The sequence below is a fragment of the Physella acuta genome, unplaced genomic scaffold, assembly GCF_028476545.2.
Source record: "Physella acuta isolate Inbredline_101_S28 unplaced genomic scaffold, ASM2847654v3 ptg001123l, whole genome shotgun sequence".
NCBI lineage: Eukaryota > Metazoa > Mollusca > Gastropoda > Physidae > Physella > Physella acuta.
Genome location: NW_026732640.1, coordinates 170,614 through 193,006, shown reverse-complemented (window position 1 = coordinate 193,006; position 22,393 = coordinate 170,614). Strand labels below are relative to the sequence as shown.

Below are 22,393 nucleotides of genomic sequence, written 5' to 3'. Positions count from 1 at the left end.
CAATGTTTTACATCATTACACAAGCGCAATATCTTAAAACGTAATTAAATGGCGCGATAATTAGTTAGTAAATATCAAACGATGCATTTTCTATTGAGTTGGATACATTTTAGATTAATTAGAATATTTTAGATTAATTAGAATATTTTAACAGATTTTGTGAAAAAAAGTGTTATGTCAAAACTGACGGATTTCGACTAAAGTAACTCAATTAATAGATTTAGTTCTATGGATTTTTAATAAGAAAATACAAATTGAATATCTAATCAATTGAAGGTAAAACTACTGAAGATCTAAATTATTCTAATCTCATTCTAATCATAAATCGGATGATATTTTATTATTTTTATTTAGAATCGACCCTTTGAATCCCGGACAGATCGTCCCCCCCCCCCAACCAAATTTAGTATTTTAAGATTTATGGCCTAATGATAGTTGTATATCAATTACATTTAAATACCTTATTTAGGCCCCTAATGCATTTTCATTTTTAAGTTGTTTTTTTTTTGTTCTGTTTTAGGCATGTCTTCTACCGTCCTCATAAATCCAGGTAAAGATCTATGTGTGTGAGTGTGTGTATAAAAATTTATAAAACAGTAAATAGCAGTTTCTTCCAAGCATCTCGTTAGGGAGGGGGGACTTTGAGCCTCCACCCCGAAGAAAGTCTACCCAGTCCCCGGAACAGAATGGAATTTCTATAGATCTAGAAAGCATTTTTATCAGTGTCCACCCCTGGAAAATTGATTGCTATCATATCGTAAATACTATTAAATATAATAAATACTAAATAGGCTCCATTGCCCATTTGTTTTCTTTAACATGTTTCTCACAATTTTTATCCATCCCCTTCCCGTCACCCACAATTTCAAAAAGGCAGATGCCTAGATTCTAGATCTAGACTCTAGATTCTAGATCTATATATTATACATCATACAAAACAAATTTCAACTAGTGTTATCAACAACAGTTATTTCTTTCTAAAATAATAAACTCATTTGGACAAGTAGGCCCCTATATGGTATGTTTATCAATATTTACCGCAATTTACAAATTTAGAATGGAAAACCTTTGCTTAAATTCAGTCTTCAGGGTTACTTTTTTTTAAATGTAATTTTGTGATGGCACATTTTCTGAGCAACCCATTTCCTCAGCTACATCATCACACAAATTGGTATTTACTTACGGCTTACTTATATTACAATATCAAAACACTATCACTATTGCTAATTATTAACTAATTAACATTTTAATCTGTTGAAAATAAGAGAGAAAAGCAGTTTTTAGGCATATTATTTATTTTTATTACTCTCAACACACAAACTAAATGCAGACTTATTTTTCAAGATTTATACCTTAGTGTATCATATACTTTTTAAACAAAATTTTGCTATTCAAAAAATATATATAAACCACTACCTTCTAACCTATATGCAGAAAAAGCACAAAACGTTGGGATTCGCTGCCGTGTGCATTTCCCTGATTGTAAAGTTGATGACAGAGATATATTTGAACATTGGATGGCTTTTGAGGTTTGTGTTATAGTAAAGAAATGCTCATGACCTTTAGTTGATGTTAAAGGGTAATATTTTACTTTTTTGTAATTTAAATACATAGACTTAAATATTTTATTTAATTCAATGCTTATTAGAAAGAATACAGTTTGATTATTCAGTCTGAGTTATTTTTTATTAATCTTGTTTAAACTTTTTTTTAGCTTAAGGAGAGATTGTTATTTTCTTATCCGAATCTTGATCCTTACAACTATGATGTGATCATCCGTTTCCATGACGAATCACAGAATGTTATTCCAGATGAAACAGAGTTAAATGCAGAAGATCTAAAGAGATGTGAAGGAATTTATATTGTCATTAGAGGGTAATTTGAGAAACTTTTACATTTATTTTTACTCAGATTTAAAATAAGCAAACACATAGTAATAATTGTATGAAGTTAAATACACATTTTATGCAGCACAATTTTCTGCTATGAATACATTGAATAAAGGTAGTATAATAAGGTAGGACAACTTATACAAAAACTTGGTTTCACAAACTGATAGCAGCTTTAATTTATAAATAGATTTTAGCTTTCTGCATATTACAAGATACAAACTAGGTTTCAGCATACTGAAATTACATATTAACAACAGAAGATGAGAAATTATTTTTGATTATGATATTTATATTAATATATTTAAAAGGAACTTATATTTTTTTGGAAAATACCACTAGTTAATCAAAAAGATTGTTTTTTTAAAAGATCACCTAGTCCGAAAAGACATTTTGTCTATTATACAACTTGTTTTCAAAGCAATCAATAATTGACCATCCTGTTTATTACATTCTAGCCAAGATGGAAACAGGGAGGCAACACCTATTGGAAACATACACCCAAGATAAATTCCTGGTGTTTTAAGTACCAAATACTATTGGAGACAATCACATTTCTTTTGACGTACAGACATGCTTTACTTAAAATATATATATCTATTTTTATAAAAGTTTGTAAATTATTCTTGTTTTATGCCTTTGGTCACTGGCATAGCAGAGTTTTACAATTTTAGTTTTCAAGTGTTTTATTTCATAATTTTCTGTGAAATAATGATAAGAATATTAAATAAATTAAAACTGTAAGGAAATATAGTAATGATGGTAAGTTTGCATATTATTTGCTGTTTGATAAGTAGCATGATTAATTTAAAACTATAAGACACTGAGAAACTCAAGCTTGTCTACTGATTTATGGATTTATGTACCATTACATTGCATATTTGAAAGCACATATGAATAAATATTATGTTTTTAGAACAAATTTCATGAGTGTTGCTACCTTCATTTTAGAATTATCTAGTTTTATTGGTAGCTCTTTCTGTTTTATTGAAGATGCTGTCAGACCTGTGTCCATTTCTAATTGTTCAATCATTCTATTATTTTTGTGTGCTGTCTCTGCATTTAAATGTTATCATTCTATACTCAGTGTGTGTTTAATTATTCTCTGTAGAATTAGCTAGGTGACAATTTATTCTGCGCTATTATGTATTTAGCTATTATGAGCATCACTAAATAGACTATTGTTTTCTTACACAGTTTACAGTTAAGCCTAGGGGTTCGTCAGATGGTATTACCCAGTAGTCAAAATATTTTAAAAAATATGAATTATACAATTACAGCTTTTTCCAGTAACATGGATGCTTAAAAGAAACATGTATTTAATAAGCAAACCCCAAATGCTCAATTAATGAACACCAATGTTTATGCTAGTAAGGTAACGACATCACCACATCACAACATGCAAACGGCTCCCCTCTAATATTTAAGAATTCTTATGGCCATATGATATATTAAATAGGCCTGTATATATATATATATATATATATATATATATATATATATATATATATATATATATATATATATATATATATATATTGTAATAGATTGAGATAATTGTGAGGTCAAGGGAACTCACTCTTCTGTATTAGTATTATATTTATATTGTTATCTTGAGTGATGTCCCTTACATGTTATGTATATAAGTCTCTCGTCACTTCCGTCTCTCTCTCTCCTCATGGTGTGAATAAACTACTGTTAACAATCTACGTGGCTTCTCGTAAGTGTTTGCCAATCTATCACATTGGCGACGAAGGATAAATAATCCACTAGAAAGAGCACCTAATTATTCAAAAAGAGGTTTGCTAGAACATATTAGCTAAGTATTTCTAGAATAATGGCGCTGTATGGCCAAATAAAAGAATTTGATTCGAATGATGAAATCATTCAGGATTACCTAGATAGGTTAAGCTTTTACCTTGAAGCAAACGACGTGACGATAGAAGCCAAAAAGAGAGCTGTTTTGTTAACAGTCATAGGGCCTCAACAATTTAGGCTACTAAAGGACTTATGCGCACCGGCTAGTCCAGATACCAAGAGCTTTAACGAGCTGAGCAAATTGCTAACAGACCACCATGCGCCTACCCCATCAAAGTTTCTATGTCGAGCTAGATTTGACGGTAGGACTCGTCAACCAAACGAGTCAATATCAGAATATGTTGCTGCTTTACGTCATTTAAGTAAATTCTGTGAATTCGGAGACACGCTGTCTGACAGACTATGTGAAAAGTTTGTGACAGGTGTAAACAGCCCTGATATTCAAAGAAAGTTGCTGCTCGAGTCAGATCTAACATTAGAAAAAGCAATACAACTAGCAACTTCATTCCAGCAGTCATCCGAGGCGGCGAGATCTCTAACGCCTTCAGAGATCCATGCAGTAAACAGCAGGTTAGTCAATAAACACCAACCCCATCAGAGCATTCCAACTTATGCTAAACAGCCTGCACGTTTAAAGCCTAGATCTAAATCTAGTAATAATTATCAAAAATGTCATCGATGCAAAGGTCCCCATGCATCTCATCGATGCAAGTTCAAGTTAGCTACTTGTTATAAGTTATAAGTGCAGTAAGCAAGGTCACATTGCCAAGGCCTGCTTTGCAAAGTCTTCGTCTGTTGCTAAATCTAGCCAGTCAAGACAGTACCGCACCCAAAGGCAGCACTATGTTAACTCTCACCAAGACTACCTAACCCAACCAATGAACCACTCTACCTGTGAAAATGCTTAAACTGATTTGCAGCCGGAGTTCAACCTGTTCCCTGTGAAATCAGAAAGTCATGCTCCCATCAATGTACTAGTTAATATCAACGGTAAGAGCATCAGCTTCCAACTTGACACTGGAGCATCTCTAACAGTCATAACAAAGAAAGACTTTGACGCTGTCACAGGAGGATCAGTGCCTCTACAACCATGTCACAAGTGTCTAACAACACTGGTGACAATGTTCCGGTAATAGGAGAGTGTATGGTTCATGTAAGTTATAATGGTCAAAGTGTTAAACTTCCTCTTCTTGTGGTTGAAGGAAATCGACCACCATTACTAGGTAGGAACTGGTTAAGTGATCTTAAGTTAAATTGGGAGAGTATATGTTCATTGAACAATATAAGAGAATCTAGTCTTACTTCAATAGATAAAGTAATATCTGAAAATAAAAGTGTTTTTGGCAATTCAGGTTTACTAAATGATAGAACAGTGAAGATAAGCATTAAAGACACAAATCCAAGATACTGCAAAGCTAGAGTTCCACCTTATGCAATGAGGAATAAAATTGAAAATGAGCTAAGTAGATTGGAATCTAATGGCATCATAAAGAAGGTAGACTTTTCCGATTGGGCAACGCCCATTGTGCCAGTGTTAAAGAAGGATGGTTCTATAAGAATTTGTGGAGACTATAAAACTACACTGAATAAGCAAATAGAGCTAAATAGGTACCCTATACCTAACATTGAGGAAATTTCTTTGAATTTGGCAGGAGGAGACAAATTCACTGAATTAGACTTTAGTCATGCTTACACTCAACTAGAACTGCATCCAGATTCAAAAGTCTATACGACAATAAACACACATAAAGGACTCTACCAATATGAAAGACTATGTTTTGGCATATCATCCAGCCCTGGAATTTTCCAAGCTGTCATGGACAGTATTTTTAAGGATATTCCAAATGTTTGTGTGTACTTTGACAATGTGTACATAACTGGTAAGAATGACACTGAACATCTTAAAACACTTGATAAAGTATTGAAAATAATTGGTGAAAAAGGTTTAAAGATAAACAAAGATAAATGTCAATTCATGTTGACAGAAATTAGTTTTCTTGGTTATATATTGAGCAAACAAGGTATCAGACCTCAACCTGAGAAAACAAAAGCCATTAAAGAAGCACCCAAACCTGAAAATACCCAACAACTAAGAGCTTTTTTGGGCTTGATAAATTACTATGCAAAGTTCATAGGGAATCTGTCTGGTAAACTATCACCACTGTACAAGCTGCTACAGAAAAATGCAACTTGGCACTGGGGTAAACAACAAGAAGCTGCTTTTAATACAGCAAAAGAAGCTTTGTCTTCTGACACCTTACTAACTCACTATGACCCAGGGAAAAGACTTGTATTGACATGTGATGCTTCACCAGATGGTGTAGGAGCAGTCTTGTCCCACATGGATGAGAAGGGTGACAGACCCATTGCTTTTGCCAGTAGATCTTTGAACCAGGCTGAGAAAAATTATTCTCAGTTAGATAGGGAAGGCTTAGGCATCATTTTTGGTGTTAAGAAATTTCATAAGTTTCTGTTTGGTAGGAAGTTCACCATCTTTACAGATCATAAACCATTGCTAGGTTTATTTGGAGAAAACAAAACCCTACCTGAGCATGCCTCACCAAGAATTCAAAGATGGGCTATCACACTAACTGCATACAATTATGAATTGAAATACAAACCTGGATCTGAGAATAGTGCAGATAGTCTTAGTAGATTACCTTTAAAAAACCAAAGCCTTAGCTATATACCAGAAGATGTATTTGTTCTCTTCACTATCATGGATAACTCCAATATAGATGTGAATGATATTAAAAGAGAAACACAAAAAGATGAGTGCTTAATAAAAGTATATGAGTACTGTAAGAATGGTTGGCCTGAAGAGTCTGTGAATGATGACTTAAGGCCATATTAAATAAGAAATAAAAACCTTTGTGAAGATAATATAAAAGATGGAGAAGATGCAGTCCATTATCAGTCAGAGTTGCCTAAACAAAGTATTTGTAACTTAATAAATGATTATGGTGATATGGCAATTTCAAATGCTTTAAGTAAGAAGGAATGTGATCATCAAACAACTTTGCTAACATCATTAGCACTTACAGAAACTAAAAGGGTAACATCAAAAGAAAAAAGATTTTTGCCATTTAATACACCCACTTCAAATACTGGATCACAGTTGCAAAGTGATATGGTCCAGGATATTACTTTTAAACAGTATTTTTGGGTTACCAGGAAAGCACTATCAGATTACCTGAGAAAATTGATCAATCAAAGAAATCTATGTCAGTTAAGGATCTGAATAATAGCATAATACTTTCAGATGCCAATTCAAAAATAGTTCCATTAAATCATGACAAACATCCATTGAAAGAGAATTTGGTGTTAATGAGAATGTGTATCTAAGAAATTATGGGAGAAAGGAAAAATGGATACCAGGTCAAATTGTTCAATGTACAGGACCTGTGTCTTATAAAGTTAAAAATAACTTGTGCAGATAATAAGTGTGAATCTGTCAATCCCACTAAATCTGAACAGTTCACACCAACTCAGTTTGTTCCACAACCAAGTTCTGTTGATATGAGTGAACCAAGTTGTCTAGAGTCAGAAAATGTAAATTCTGGAGTTAATGATTTAAATCCTAGACCTCCTGAGATAGAGAATCCAAATGGTCAGAATATTGAGTCACCGAATCAAAGGCCACTGAGAAGGTCAAACAGGACAATCAAGGTCCCAAATAAGTTAGACCTATGATTTCAAAGGTCAAAAGGACTTTGACATCATTGTTTGTATTTTAATTGTGTTGTAACATATTGTGCATTGTTTGTAAGGATGTAATCTACCAGAGTGTTCATGTTACAATATAATTGGTGATTTTAGGATACTGTAAATTGTTCTATTGAGAGATGTGTTATTGTGTTCTAAGGGTAAAGGGATGTAATAGATTGAGATAATTGTGAGGTCAAGGGAACTCACTCTTCTGTATTAGTATTATATTTATATTGTTATCTTGAGTGATGTCCCTTACATGTTATGTATATAAGTCTCTCGTCACTTCCGTCTCTCTCTCTCTCCTCATGGTGTGAATAAACTACTGGTAACAATCTACGTGGCTTCTCGTCAGTGTTTGCCAATCTATCACATATATATATATATATATATATATATATATATATATAGGTTTATATATAGATATATATAGATAGATAGATAGACCTATATATTTATATATTTTAGCCTATATAATAAATATACTGGGAAGTAGCTTCTTCCCCCCCCCCCCCCAGTGCTAGATGAAAAATACAATGACCATAATAGATGCAAAATTGACTCTAGAATTGGCAACATATATGTATATATATATATATATATATATATATATATATATATATATATATATTTATTTATTTATTTATTTGTTTATTTATTTTTTTATATACAACACTTACTGTGGGTAACCCGCCAGCAAGAATAATATAAACCTTATTTGGTTGTGGTAGGGTGTTGACGTGGTCGAGTTGGTAAAGCTCATGGTTGCTAAACCAAAAAGTGTCGAGTTCGAACCCTCGCTCGAGCATATAAGGCTCGTTAGCTGGGGACAGCCACTCGAGTTCAAACCCTCTGGCAGTTAAGGCTCGAACCCTCCCAACAGTAAAAATTAAGAACGAAGAGGAAGAAGATTTGGTTGTGGGTCAACAACTGTTGCTGTTTTTTTTTGTTTTTTGTATTCATGGATTGTTGAACTTGCAGAAAGCGTAAAAGTATAGATAAACAATAAAAAGTGTAATTTATTTTTTATTAAGTAGGCTAATTTTAATTATAAACAAAAGTTACTAACAAAATCTACTAAAACAGTCCTAGCACTATTCAAACACCTCATGACACCATTTTTAACACACAGTACATCCAACCCATTTCATAAAACTCCCATTTATACATTTTTCTTTGGCTACTTCTTCCAATCCACATTCACAACATGTCACATTCCCCTCACAGTTGACCTCCCTGTTCATCCCACACACAACACTGGCACCCATGTTCTCATCATCATCATCCGCAGGCACAACATCTGTTTTCCTTTTTTTTTTTATTATTTGCATTTTTTATCATGTCTGTTATTTTGGCATTGTCTTGCTTATTATGATCACCAGCTTGATCTACGTCAGTGGGGCGTGAACGTTTACTGCCTGAAGTCTTATCCGGTCGCTTCCGTGCAGTCTTTCTTAGTTGGGTCAGGTTTATTGACTTTTTCTTGCCAACTGTCAATAATCCTACTGCCTGTCTGGTCGCCACGATATGGTAACAGTTACCGACGACCGGGCAGGAGCATGCTTCACTCGGGAAAAGGCTGACCACCCTGGGGTCTGTTGACCCTTTAATGGTGAACACACCAAGCTTAGTATTGAAAGTTATTAGTTCATTGTCAAGCACAAATTGTGCCCTTTCTGCAACAGTTGAACTAGGCAAACAGTCCTTCCCTTTTGGGTGTAGTTACTAAGACTACTTCTTGTTGTAAATTCTCACAATTCTTTCAACTATGCAGTGTTTATTCCAGACTTTTGTGTCCGGGGGGGGGGGGGGGGGGCACTTGAAATTTTCGGGGAGGGGGGACGGTAAACTTTCTTCGGGGAGGGGTGGGGCGGACACTGTTAAAAGTATATATTTTCTATATAAATTATATAAATTTCATTTCGTTCGAAGAGATGCCTGAACGAAACTCTGCAAATAAGTCATCAGGGTTAACAGCAGGCGGAATTCAGGTGTGCTCATCCCTATAGAGAGGAACAAGATCGTGTTAAAGAAGCCAAATTCCCATGAGCGGTTTCGAGCAAGGTGGTATTCTAAGTCGAAACAAAAGATAAGGAAGTTGACAAATGACTACGGAAAAATCGGAAGTTTCAACAATGTAAACGAAACGTCTTTGGAGTCTGCATCAAATACCACTGTAAATCGGGTGCGGTAATTTTTTCGCTGATATCATCGCATTTTAACACCACCCAACGCAAAATATATAGAGAAAAACTTGAGGGGGGTGCAAATCGAAACTTTGAGGGGGGGGGGTGCAAATCGAAAACTTGAAAGTTTGTCCCCGGGAAGGTTCGCTACGCCTCTGGGGGGTGACACCATTAAGTTCCGCACTTGGTGACACCCGACCTCGCTACGCCACTGACCCAACGTAAGTATCGCGTGGTGGTAATATGCGAGACAAAAATGTCACGTGACCGACCGTTTTCGCGCCCTTCTCGCAGTTTACCGCCTAGCCATTTCACAATTTCCCAACACCCAACTTTATATTATTGTATAACTACTTATAGGGGGGTAATCCATAAATGACGTCACGCTTTTGACGATTTTTTCTTCAAAACCCGATTAGTCCAGAAATGAGTATCATATTTTCGTATTCTGTGGTTGTTTGTGTGCACATATATAGGCCTATATATATATATATATATATATAGTGGGGGACCAGAAATTGTTTTTACGGGGTGGCCCTTTTTTTCTAGTTCAGCCACTGCTCCCCCCCTCCCCCTCATCACACACCGTCACAAAATTACGGACCACCCCCTACGAGTGTGACGTCATTTATGGACGACCCCTAGGGCCCTATATTCCTGTATAGTATAGAATAGTATAGCCTAGAGGTCTATATAATTTGTGTAAACAATTTTTTTACTAATTCCCCACGTACATAGATCTCTACCACATAAAATAATTATTTTTATTTCGATCGAGATATGAAATTTTGATAAACCAAAAAAACACATTCCTAAAAATAGAATTGGATTTTTCCAAAGAAACTAGGAAGTAAGTTGGGCTTGTCTTAGATTTTAGTTCTAGAATCTACATTTAGATCTAGATGATCCAGATAAATATTAAACTGGTAAGTACAATTTTGATACTTAATTTAATAATTAATAATTAGGCCTAATTTAGTATAATTAGTTTTAATTACTAGATCTAGATCTTCTAGATTAATTCTAGAATCTAGATCTAGCTAGACTCTGGGCTAGCGGCTAGAGTTGGATAACTTCAAATTAACTTGAACTTGAAACGACAGCACTAGATCTAGATCTAGAATCTAGATCTAGATCTAGGTACACTTATTAAGTTAGTACACTAGATTTCAGGGAGTAATACTACTACTAGAAATCTAAATCTAGACTAGATCTAGATCTACTAATCTTAAAATTTTGGTTTATCATTCGGTTATCTAGCCTAAATTTAAATATTAATAAAATATTTGACACAAATATATCACAATATTGTGAATGTATAGGCCTAGGCCCCTAGGCCTATTAATATTACTATATTATTTCGAAGTGACTACTCGAAAGAAGATTTTTCTCCCCAACGTCTCCACTTAGTCGGCAAAAGATAGCTCTGCACATACGCAGTGACCTATGGCTAGGGTTAGGGCTGGAATTAGGGTTAGGATTAGGGCTAGGTTTAGCATTAGGGATAAGATTAGGTTTAGGGATAGGATTACGGATAGGGTTAGAATTAGTGTTAGGGTTCTGCAGTTGTAAACACATGCATGCGCAGTACCATAGAAAACATCGCCGCGATGGCAAGTCGTAGTTTCTCTTCATTGCGCATGCATATCTTATTCCGGCTAGCATCGGCCTATATATTTTTGCTACTTCTAACCTAATTAATTAACGCGTGAATGATGAGGCAACTTTCTTTTACATTACCACAGCCGATTTTAGCACTTAAAATGATAGATTACCGATATATATAAATCTAGTAATAGTTCTATACTATCGTTTTAGGTACGTAAAATCGTCCCAGACTAGTCTAGTAATATGATTAAATATGGAAAAAAAAAGTTAGGCCTACTCATTAAATTTTAGGATGTATGTTTTAAAAGTCACAAAATTGTTTCAAAGTTTCATTCATGTACCTGTTTTTAAACAATTTTGTATTAAAACTTTTCAGTAATAAATAAAGACTAACAATGTTTTCATCAGATGCAACCAAGCTCATTTACTTTAGCAGCCACCTTCTTTTTTTTTGGTAAAATTATTTGAAGATTTAGGGGAAACCATTCTAATATACAGATGGCTGCTGTTTATATAGCAAACCTTGCTCGCAAAGACTGCTGTTGAAAAATAATTTTATTGCCTAGGCCTATATTAATATATAGTTAGCCATTCTTTCTACTTCGTTCTTAATTTTTTAGTATTGTTAGGGATCCCCTCCAACACAATTAATGGTGCGTGTCAACTGGTTAAGCGCTATTGAGGCCATAGACTACGATTTCAGCCAGCTTATTTTTTTGGATTTGCTTCCATAGCCTTTGTCCAACCAAGAACAAACTACAAGACAGCAGTTGATTGATTTTGAAGTTGTATTTTATTGTATCTGATACCAGCCTACCACCCCCCCCCCCCTTGCTTGCTACCATTGCAATGCATTGTGTGGTCTGGCAATATAATAGTTCCGCACCTGTAACTAATTTCAATTTTGTAAAACTGCACTCTCCACTAGCTACCGACACTGGAAGTGTTATAGTATTCTCAAGAAAACAACATTTGGTATACAATCTTCCAATTTTGGATGGTGACTTATGTTTAAGAAACTGCTACTTGAAACTCATTGCTAAGATCTTCAGCATCAATATCTTTGTTAGCTTTATGCATTTACAATGTTTCTAAATGTTTGCAGTCAATAAGTCAATTCGCAGGTGTCTTTTTGTTGATATTGAATATAACGAAGATAGCCAAAGAGAATATTATGTTGTTCTAATTGTTGGAACCTCTCTTCCAAAGATAGTGTAGTAGAATTCTAATTTGAAACTCAGTTTTAAACAGTTTAGGATGTTGCAATGCCAACAATTAATTTAGTTTGAAAATATAAATCTCTCCTTGGCTAACAAGATTTCTAATTCAAAGTGAGAGAAAACGAGCCTTACAAACTATATTAAAAATCAAAATTGCATGTGTTTTACAAATTAGACAATCATCCAAAATGTTCAAAATTAAAAGATTTAGATTAAATACAAAAATAATCTCATTATATTAACAGAGGTGTGTCTAGGGAAGGGAAGGTGGGGCTATAGGCACTGAACCAAAGGGGATGTCAAAAGGGGTAAATAATAATATAAAATGCGCTTACTGAATTATATACATTAACAAAAAAAGAATGAAGACTGCTACTTAGCATTACTGTCTTATTTAATTATTTTCTACATCAATTATGATAAACCAAAATAAAAAAGCAAAGTGACTGGTAGAACACGCCCCGACTTTTCCAAATGAGGGAAGTGGGGGCGCATTTTCACCATCTCAAGTAACTATATTATATAGGCCTAATTTTGGGAGGGGGCGCAAAGTTGATAGTCTGTCCTGGGTACTGAAATAGAGCGCTTCGCTTTTGTATATTATATTACCCTGTCTATAGTTTATATAATATAATCAAAGCAGTTTATTATTAGGTACTTTTTAATAATGGTGATTGCACATTTTTGCACCCCGTATGGATAGCACCTTAGGCCAGGGGTCGGCAACCTGCGGCTCGTGAGCCGCATGCGGCTCTTTTGATGCTAAGGTGCGGCTCTCGAGTTCCATGCACAAAGATTAATATATTATTTCATTTTCAAAACTCATTAAAATATTATACTGTAAAGAAAAACAACTTTAAATAGGATTAAAAACTCAAAAGAGAAAAGTGAAAATAGGTGAGGTAGAAAGTAAATGGACAGCTGACAGCTGCTTTGGCACCAGGCCCAACCCCACAGCCACGCTGTAGCCACCCCCGTGTCGACTATTCCATTCTTGCCACTGCTGAAGTGCCGACTTTTTCGAATATCGTTAAATGGAGAAGGTTATTATTTTATTCAGAATGCATCCCTCTTCGTAAGTATTTTAGTTATTAGTATCCTAGGGTGGAGCCTGGTACTGTGGGGAACAAGTAGGGTGGAAGATAAGCACTGTGAGAACCTAAGGACAGAAGGGACCGATTCAGTCATCAAACCTATATCTTAGCCAGTAAGTTAGAGTTGAGGGCTGCTTGGCTATGGGAGACACCTCCTGAGCCATTGGTGTCCGTAAAGAAAGAAAAAACAAAATTATTGGCTTCTAAAGTGGATTGGGATTGTCCTATAGTTATTTATTTGATAACTAATCATGAATTAATATTAGTTCATATTTAACGGTATTTATTTCAAATAAACAATGAAATTTATTTACTTAATTCTAATCAAATACCAGAATATTGGAAAAATAATGTTAGTGGCTCTTTAAAAACTGGGAAATTTTGTAAATTGTAACTTTTAGCTCTTTTGTCTCAAAAGGTTGCCGACCCCTGCCCTAGGCAACCGCCTAGTTCGCCTTATAGGTAGCGCCGGCCCTGATTGTTGGATAAAAATATAATTAAAAATCAAATGTTAAAAATGATATACAATACTAGTGTCATTTTCAATAAGATTTGCTTCCCACATCTTCCAATTTTAGAATATTAGGAAATGAACTATTTTTAATATGAAGTATCTAGATCTACAATGCCCTTCCTAAACATTGTTTAGCACTTTTCAGTCTCAATTTTTTTTAAAAAAAGGTATTAGATATGAATTCTAATAATAGTAATGTTTTTATTTATTATCGGATGGTAGAGCTAACGCATGTAAACCTGAAAGTCTCGAGTTCGAATCCTATGTTTCCTGATTCACGTTAGGGAAACGAATACGATTGGGCATTGTGCTGACCACACAATCCATTCATATGCTGAAGCCAATTAAACATGTTTACTTCATCCGCTCTTTATATCTTCGATATAAATGGGAAATATTATATAGGTGCTAAATAATATTATACATATTTAACAACGATTGAAATTCTTTATTTTTAAACGCAAGGAAACTTAACAATAAGTGGTGCTATAAATTTTGCTTGCATAATTAAGACTAAATGAGGCTTTACTTACATTCTGTTAAAATTGTAAAGTTATGTTTTACTCAAAACCATTACAAGTCTGTAACCATAACCTTGCACGGCTGTAACCCCAGCCTTACACGGCTGTAACCCTGATATTACACGGCTGTAACCCCACCCTTACACGGCTGTAATTCAAGCCTTACACAGCTCTTACTGCCGGGTCATAAACTGTAACGCATTAGTGAAAAGTATTATAGTTGTGATTATGAGAGTATTTAGGGGACAGCATCATTATGGCATCGTGTCGTTCAATTAAAAAGAGATATACTGCTAACCAGCAGTTTCTAAATTGGATACCGGGCTCGATTCAATAGGACGTGCCTGAATCCACCCAACTTACTTTCCTGACTCACGTTATGGGAAAGTAAAAAATTACTGACCACATAATCCCTGCATATGCCGAGCTCATTGAAACAGGTAACTTTTGCCTCACCTACAACATGGACCGTCAGGTAAGAAAGGGTAATTTACGTTTTACTAATGAAATTATAATTATGCTCGATACAGTATGGTTTCGGACTTCCTGTCGACAAGCAATACATTTTATTATCTTTTGTATGACACGGTTTCACATTGTGAGATTACTTTAGGCACATTAATTGCTACGATTACTTCAGGTGTGTGTGTGTGTGTTGGGGGGGGGGGTGATGATCGATAAAATTTAAAGTAAAAACTACCACATTTTACAATAAAATATAACTTAAAAATGCTTAGATCGTAAAATTTTAATCGATGTTGCATGGATTACTATTTTTAGAAATAAATCGGTCTAAGCTCTGTTATTGCTATCATAGTAATACAACTACCACTATAAACATTTAAAAAATATATTTAGAATATAAAATATAAATCTAATGGTGAAGAAAATAAAACTAATAGGCCTATATGATTCAGTCTATTTTGTTTAATTCCGTAACGTAGAAGTAGAAAAAAAAATAATTAATTATAGATTCTTCCAGACAAATGCCAATACATGAAACACAACAAATGCAGTAGTTTTAAACAAACATAGACAACTGCATCTGGTAAGTTACCTTTTCTTCACATTTACACATTTTTGTTACCAATTTATAACCAACACACCGCACAGTGTCTGAAGTAACACGACGTTGTATTGATTTGACGTGTTTACTGTTTACACAGTATGATCTTTAGAAATCTCTCCCTGAACTGCTTGATCAGTAGGAAATATAAGATGAAATTTAAAACATGATTGACGTCAATGCAAATCAAAGCGAAGTAATAAAATATTTCATTAACTAGGTATTGTTTAGTTGTTTCTAAAGACAAAGATAAGAACGAATAAGGAAAATATAACATCATAAAGAAAAATACGACACATATCAGTAAGTTAGCATAAGTTATGTTTGTTTTGTCCAAGCAAGGAAGAGTCTGTTGGAATATCCGCGTCTTTCTTTTTCAGTATATGAAAAGTTTAATGACAGCAACGACGGTTTAAAATAGAGACAAAATAAATGGAATTGCAATAAAGACAATTACAAATATCAATTCTTTTGATTTTATATCGAATGAATTAAAATTAACAATTATCTGGACGATTATACAACTTATTATCAAGGTCCCGGTGTCCCCCCCCCACCAAACGAAATTTATTTATATAGGAATCATATATTTTTACCGGTGTCCCCCCTTTACCCCCCAACTCCCAGAAAGAAACACTGGTGGCATTTGTTGATCACACCGTCTAAAAGTAGACCTCACATTTATAGTCGCGTCCCGTTTCCTACTTTTTGATAGTTTTTTTTTCAGACACTTTTTTCTCCATGTGGAGAGGGGGGTGAGAAGAGCACTTGTAATTATTGAGTATAAAAACATTGAACCAGAAAGTCGTCATTGATGCTTCCAAAAACAGTAGTTAATTTGCTTATCTTCCTTCGAAATCAAGTCAAGCGCGAAACGATTAAATTATTTCCTTTAAAGTATGATAAGTAGCTTACGATCTAGAAATAAAAACTAAATCATCTATATTATAATTCTCTTCTTGAAGACGCTAGAAAACACCAAGCCGTAAGCGCGCTCCCTACCAGCCCACCCCTACATGGACTGGTGAGCTTTGGTTCAAACTAAATGTTTACAATCGTAGAGCCGGGTTTAGTGACGGCTATTAGGGACAGATAATTTAGTTTGAAACAATTTTACACTTAGGGGAGGTAACTAAGAGGAGACTGCTTTCACGGAGGGGGGGTGTCGGGTAAGGGTTGGGGGAAAGTAGGGTGGGGGTAGTATCGTCCTTAACAACCTACTGATAGTGTTTTAAAGCAAATATTTTCAGTGGCAGCATTGGTACTGTCGAATTCAGAATTATGAATAACTGAAAAGTAGAAAATAAAACAACTAAATAGTATGCCGCGGGTCGGCTCGTAATACTAATAATAAGTTTAGCTTAGGTTTAGTTTTGGTTTTAAGTTTTGGGGATAAGGAACACGTTTTGTATATTGTTCCTTTTATTGTTTATATTCAGATTTATCAATTCAATTTAGTGGCAATGTTAGGGTTGATTTAGTATTATTGTTATGCAAATATTTTATGGTTAAGGTTACCTCATAGTTTCTGCTTGATTACACTTAAATCTCTATTGCCCCTTAAGAACATTCAGAGATGTCTCATCGGTTTCCCTCTGGATTACATTAAGTGTATTGTGCAAACCAAGGCAGCTAGGTGAAACACTATTTTTAAAGCCCTTGATTTAGCTTCATGAGTATGTTTGTGTGGCACCGCTAATCTTACAAGGTTAATTTAACCCAATTCCCATTGCTCTATTAAGCTGACAAATGGCACAGTGGTTAATACTGGATGACAGTAAAAGAATATTCAGCTTTTAATCTAATTAGATATAAAATTGAGCTCAACTTCGATACAGTGGTAGATCATGTGTGACAATAATGGAATATTGAATTATAAATTTAACTCTACAGTTATAAAAAATAATGTAATATAAATGTAATCAATAATAACATGGAATAAAATATAGCTTACTTGTGATGACTCGAGGGTCGTCGAGTGTCAACTCTTTTCAGTTCACGGTTGGATAACTCGTGTTTAGATATGTGGCAGACCAGATTATTAAGTTGCAGTCTGGATGCCTGGTTTTGTGTAATCTTACTAAAGCAATATGATGATAACTAAAATCAGCTATCTCTTTCGGAAAATATATATATATATATATATATATATATATATATATATATATATATATATATATATATATATATATATATATACCATTTCATGGGGAGTTCATTGATAGTCAACGTTATAAAATAAATAAAAACTAATGTTAAAATTGATCAGTTAGAGCCCAGTCTTATTTTAAGTCATACCAGCTTATAGCTTTGAGTTTAGAGAGTTTAAATCAAACTAAGTATATTTGTTTTTACTTTTTAGTGCATTTTTCTTTTCCTCCAAAATCCTAAAGGGATATGCGCAGAAAAAAAAAACAAAGCAAAATCTTGATTTTTCGTCATACTGGGTTTTTTACACGTTTGGATTCTTTGTCCATTGGTATATTAAGAAAAAATAACTGTAAAGTAGTTTTTTTCTATGTGTTTAAAGTACAATTTTATAACAAATTAATTTTTTTTTTAAATTTCCAATCTTACGCGCTCTCTACTTTGCCGGTTTCGACATGCTGTGGGGTAAAACCTATTGATCTTTTACTACGACCGCCAGTTCGAAAAATCTTTAGAATATATTGGCTTTAATTCTATAGGATACTATTATTACACTCTGCGGGAGACATACGTATTTATTTTTCAGACGGTGTTACGCATACTAGAAAATCAATATTACCAACGCGTTGCTTTTGTACGCGAAGCTGTTTGTCTGTCTATTTTAGACGCTTTATTCAGCAGTTTACCCCCTTGAAGTGTTTACTGGCTCATTATATCCTGTCAGCTGACGGGTTATGCATATAACATATTCATTATAACAAAATTTAAATAATAATCATTCTTTAAATATTGATTTATTGATTTTGAACGTTCAAAGATTATAATGCTCCTACGAGGAATACTAAAAGACTTTCCGACGAATAGGCAACTTCTTTAAAATTCTTCTTTTAAATTCTATACATAGCTTTAATGTGTTCTTCATTGCTCAATGATAAAAAAGCGCTTAGAATTCTAAATGGACTTGGACCTGGACCAGAAACGACACCTAGTACTACACCTAGATGTTGATCTAGACGTAGATCTTGAGTTTAGCCTAGTCCTAGGCGTAGACCGAGACCTAGACCTGGGTTGAAATAAGAAGTAAGACGTAGAAGTTCAACTTCACCTTCACATTCACTTTCACCTTCAACTTAATAATCAATTTTTACTTTGACACAGACTCACACTTTGAATTCTACTTCGACTTCAAAATTAAATGCCTCAAGTATTTATTTAATATTAAAAGTGTATATAAATATACACAAAAATACCACAAAACTAAAATATATGCAAAATTTCCAGATAAGGTGAAGATGCCCGTTCCGAATGAACTTCCGTTGTCGATTACATTTCTCAAAGACAAATGATTTCACGGACAAAAGATACCAGGACAAAATATATCAGGACAAATGATATCATGGACAAATGATATCAGACAAAATATCTCAGACTTTATTTCGACTGTAGGCCTATATAATTAAGTAATGAGCTCTTTATATTTTCACCAATCATGTTTGCGCCCTGTTTGGTTCGGGGCAAAAGTCAGGACGTTTAGGAAGGGGGGGGGAGGTGGACAAACGCAACAAAAAATAATATTTTTTGCACCTTGATAGTGGTTATGAAATAACAAAAACTAATCGATTGCAGCAGTGATTGTTCTACATTAACTAAAACACACTGTTGCGTAACAGACAAAAAACGACATATCATAGAATGAAAATTTTTTAAACCACTTCCATGACATTCTCTCACAATTGTAAAACATGATTATTCCAAGCCAGAAATGAGTTTGAGCATATCTCTGTGTGATATGTTGTCGCATGATGGATATACTTTGCAATGAAATGATTTAATTTAGAATTTAGTGAGACACTCTTCTATTATATAAATATATAAAAGAAGGGGGCCCCGAAAATTAATTTGGGGGGAAGGGGGGGGGGCGTTTTAATAAGTTTTGCCAAGGGCGCTAATTAGTTGATACAAAAATTTTCTAGACCAATTTACTGTATCTCTGTAATTAATACTACATCTAAATTCTAAATGTAAATATTTATCGATTTTAGTCTTTTAGCATTACTCTTAGTATTACTGTTATTGAAAAGCCGTTTTGGGAATGCCATTTCTTTTTATATATATACTACGTGGAAGCCATTGCATGTGTTCCCCATAAAAGTATTTTTGGAAATTGGGAATATATTTATGTAATATTTGAAAATATGGAAAATTAAGCTTAGACACTATTATAAAAAAGCCAAAGTTTTACCAGAGACGTATCTAATAACCGTCATAACCCACAATTCAGTAGTGTGTTCGTTTGATGAGTGGGGTGGGGGGTGGGGTGGGGTGGGAGAGACATTAAATCGTCCAAAATTGCTGTGAACTGTATTTAATTTACTTTTATTTGACCCATAGTGGCGGCCTAGTTCTCTTTCTCTTATAATACATGCACCGTTTTTGTCGGAGAAAACTTCTATAAAAAGAAAATAGAGACCATAATTAAGGAGCCTCCTGAAATTTAATTCGGAGAATCGATGAGGTTCACGCAATACCTTATAAAAATAATTTTTGTAAATACACTAATGTAAAACACAATTTCTTTGTTGTTGATAGATCACATATTCGAAAACAATAAATTGTTTTTTTTTTCTAACTGCTCGTTACATGACTAAAACAAAAAGGGAAGTAAAGGCTGAAAGCGATGGTGCAGACCACATCATCATTACATATGTCGGAACGGAGATTCCCATTTTGAGCAAGTAGCTTTAATACGTGATTGGGGAATGCTAAAAATATCGATATGGCTGTAGATACAACGCATAGTTTACATAAGCTTAAATTTTTGTTCTGCCGTAGATTTTAATATTATATATATATATATATATATATATATATATATATATATATATATATATATATATATATATATATATATATATATATATATATGTATATATATATATATATATACAAACACACACACACATATATATATATATATATATATATATATATATATATATATATATATATATATATATATATATATATATATATATATATATATATATATATATATTTGTGTGTGTGTGTTTGTATATGTGTACTTGAAATTTACCTTTTACGTCATTGATTTACCTGTGCTCTATGGTAACACGGTTGCTATGTGCCAATGAATGAGAAGTATACAAACAACAAACAACTTTACTGTTAATGCATTGGCTTGTTTCGACCGGTTGATATATGTATGTGTATAAGTGTTCTTTGCATTAGTAGAAATATTTTGTAGGAAATAATGTTTTATTAAAATGTTCTATACATGCTTTTAATATATGTCGATGTAAGTATATTCTTTTGGATTTTTATGACCCACTTAAGTTTAAAATTGAATAATTTTCTAGTTAACAAAAATTTCCAGTCCGATGTTTGATGTTGCCATGGTATGGTTGCGACTAGAGTAAATAATAATATATTTTTATTATTCGTGTTGTTTCTAGAATGTATAAAAGTGAAATTTTATTCTAGAGAAAAATAACATATATATAATAATTAAGAATGTTTGATAACTTTGAACTGTAAATTATAGAAAACATTTATATGCGTTACAGCGTGCATTATTCGAAATCTACATATGAACACTCATTGATTTTTAAAAGCCTTGCTGCTACTTGATTAATAGGTCGTGGTTTACCTAGTATGTCTAATACCTAATAAGTCTAGAATTTTAAAAAATGTAAACTTCAAAATATTACATCTTCGATTTAGCTAGTTGTAAACTTGTTGTATGTACATTTTTGAAGTATCAGAAGTTAATATAACGTTTCATTGGGTATACATACAACTTTTCGTCTTTTACTCATAAATAGTCTATAGTTCTTGTTCTTTTTAGAAATTTAATTAATTCAATCTTAGAGTTACAGTAATTGTTAAATGCGCATGAGTTGTAGAAATGCGATGGACTTCACAAGCGTAATCCCCCTTTGCTTATAAAAATGTTATAATGTATTTTTGTATCTTAAATGGCTTAATCAATATAAGACTACAAATAAAATGTACACTTGAAAACTCATTTCCTACAAAGCATAAGAAACTTATGTCTCACTACCAACCCGAGAATTACTCACTATAATAGGTAAATCAGAGTGAAGAATTGGTTTTTAGTACTTTTAGTACTTTAAAAAATACCTTATTTTAAAATATATCAACAAATACTTATATAACAAAGTTAACTATCATAAAAAATCATATTTTGATGTTTTGAGAACATTCTGTTTATTTAAATATCATATCGTCACAGTTTGGTTATATCTATGGAAAAGACACGTTGGCTTCGCCCCTACCCAAAGAATTGTATGAAAGAAACTCTTCACGCAAACCACTTAGATTAGAAAAAAAATTCCTTTTTATTCAATGTTTACTCGAGAATCGATGACGTCATATTACTGTGTGCACTCTCCGGCTTGATATTATTTTCTACTATACGACGTCATACTTCTTTTTTCGAATTACTATGCATGTTTTTAATTTGCTTGTGTTTTCTCTAGAGCGTTCTTGTCAGACAGATAGATAGATAGATAGATAGATAGATAGACAGACAGCAAAACTATTATTATACGAGAAAAATGGCCCGTTGAGGAAGGATACA

The 22,393-nt window shown here is 33.5% G+C and overlaps 1 protein-coding gene across 1 annotated transcript; it reads left to right on the top strand.

Moving 5' to 3' along the window:
• The first annotated feature begins 204 nt into the window (after positions 1 to 204).
• LOC131956024 (uncharacterized) lies at positions 205 to 2,852 on the top strand. Its single transcript, XM_059320370.1, has 5 exons — positions 205 to 276; positions 521 to 550; positions 1,435 to 1,529; positions 1,715 to 1,875; positions 2,348 to 2,852. The coding sequence occupies exons 2-5, from the start codon at positions 523 to 525 to the stop codon at positions 2,397 to 2,399; spliced, it is 336 nt and encodes a 111-aa protein (XP_059176353.1). The 5' UTR covers positions 205 to 276; positions 521 to 522; the 3' UTR covers positions 2,400 to 2,852.
• Positions 2,853 to 22,393: the final 19,541 nt, after the last annotated feature.

What these genes read in the sequence shown, in the direction of transcription:
- LOC131956024 (XM_059320370.1), top strand. Translation starts at nt 523, where the DNA reads ATGTCTTCTACCGTCCTCATAAATCCAG. An exon ending in TACCGTCCTCATAAATCCAG is followed by an intron (nt 551 to 1,434) that starts GTAAAGATCTAT and finishes ACCTATATGCAG; the next exon opens with AAAAAGCACAAAACGTTGGG. An exon ending in ATTTATATTGTCATTAGAGG is followed by an intron (nt 1,876 to 2,347) that starts GTAATTTGAGAA and finishes ATTACATTCTAG; the next exon opens with CCAAGATGGAAACAGGGAGG.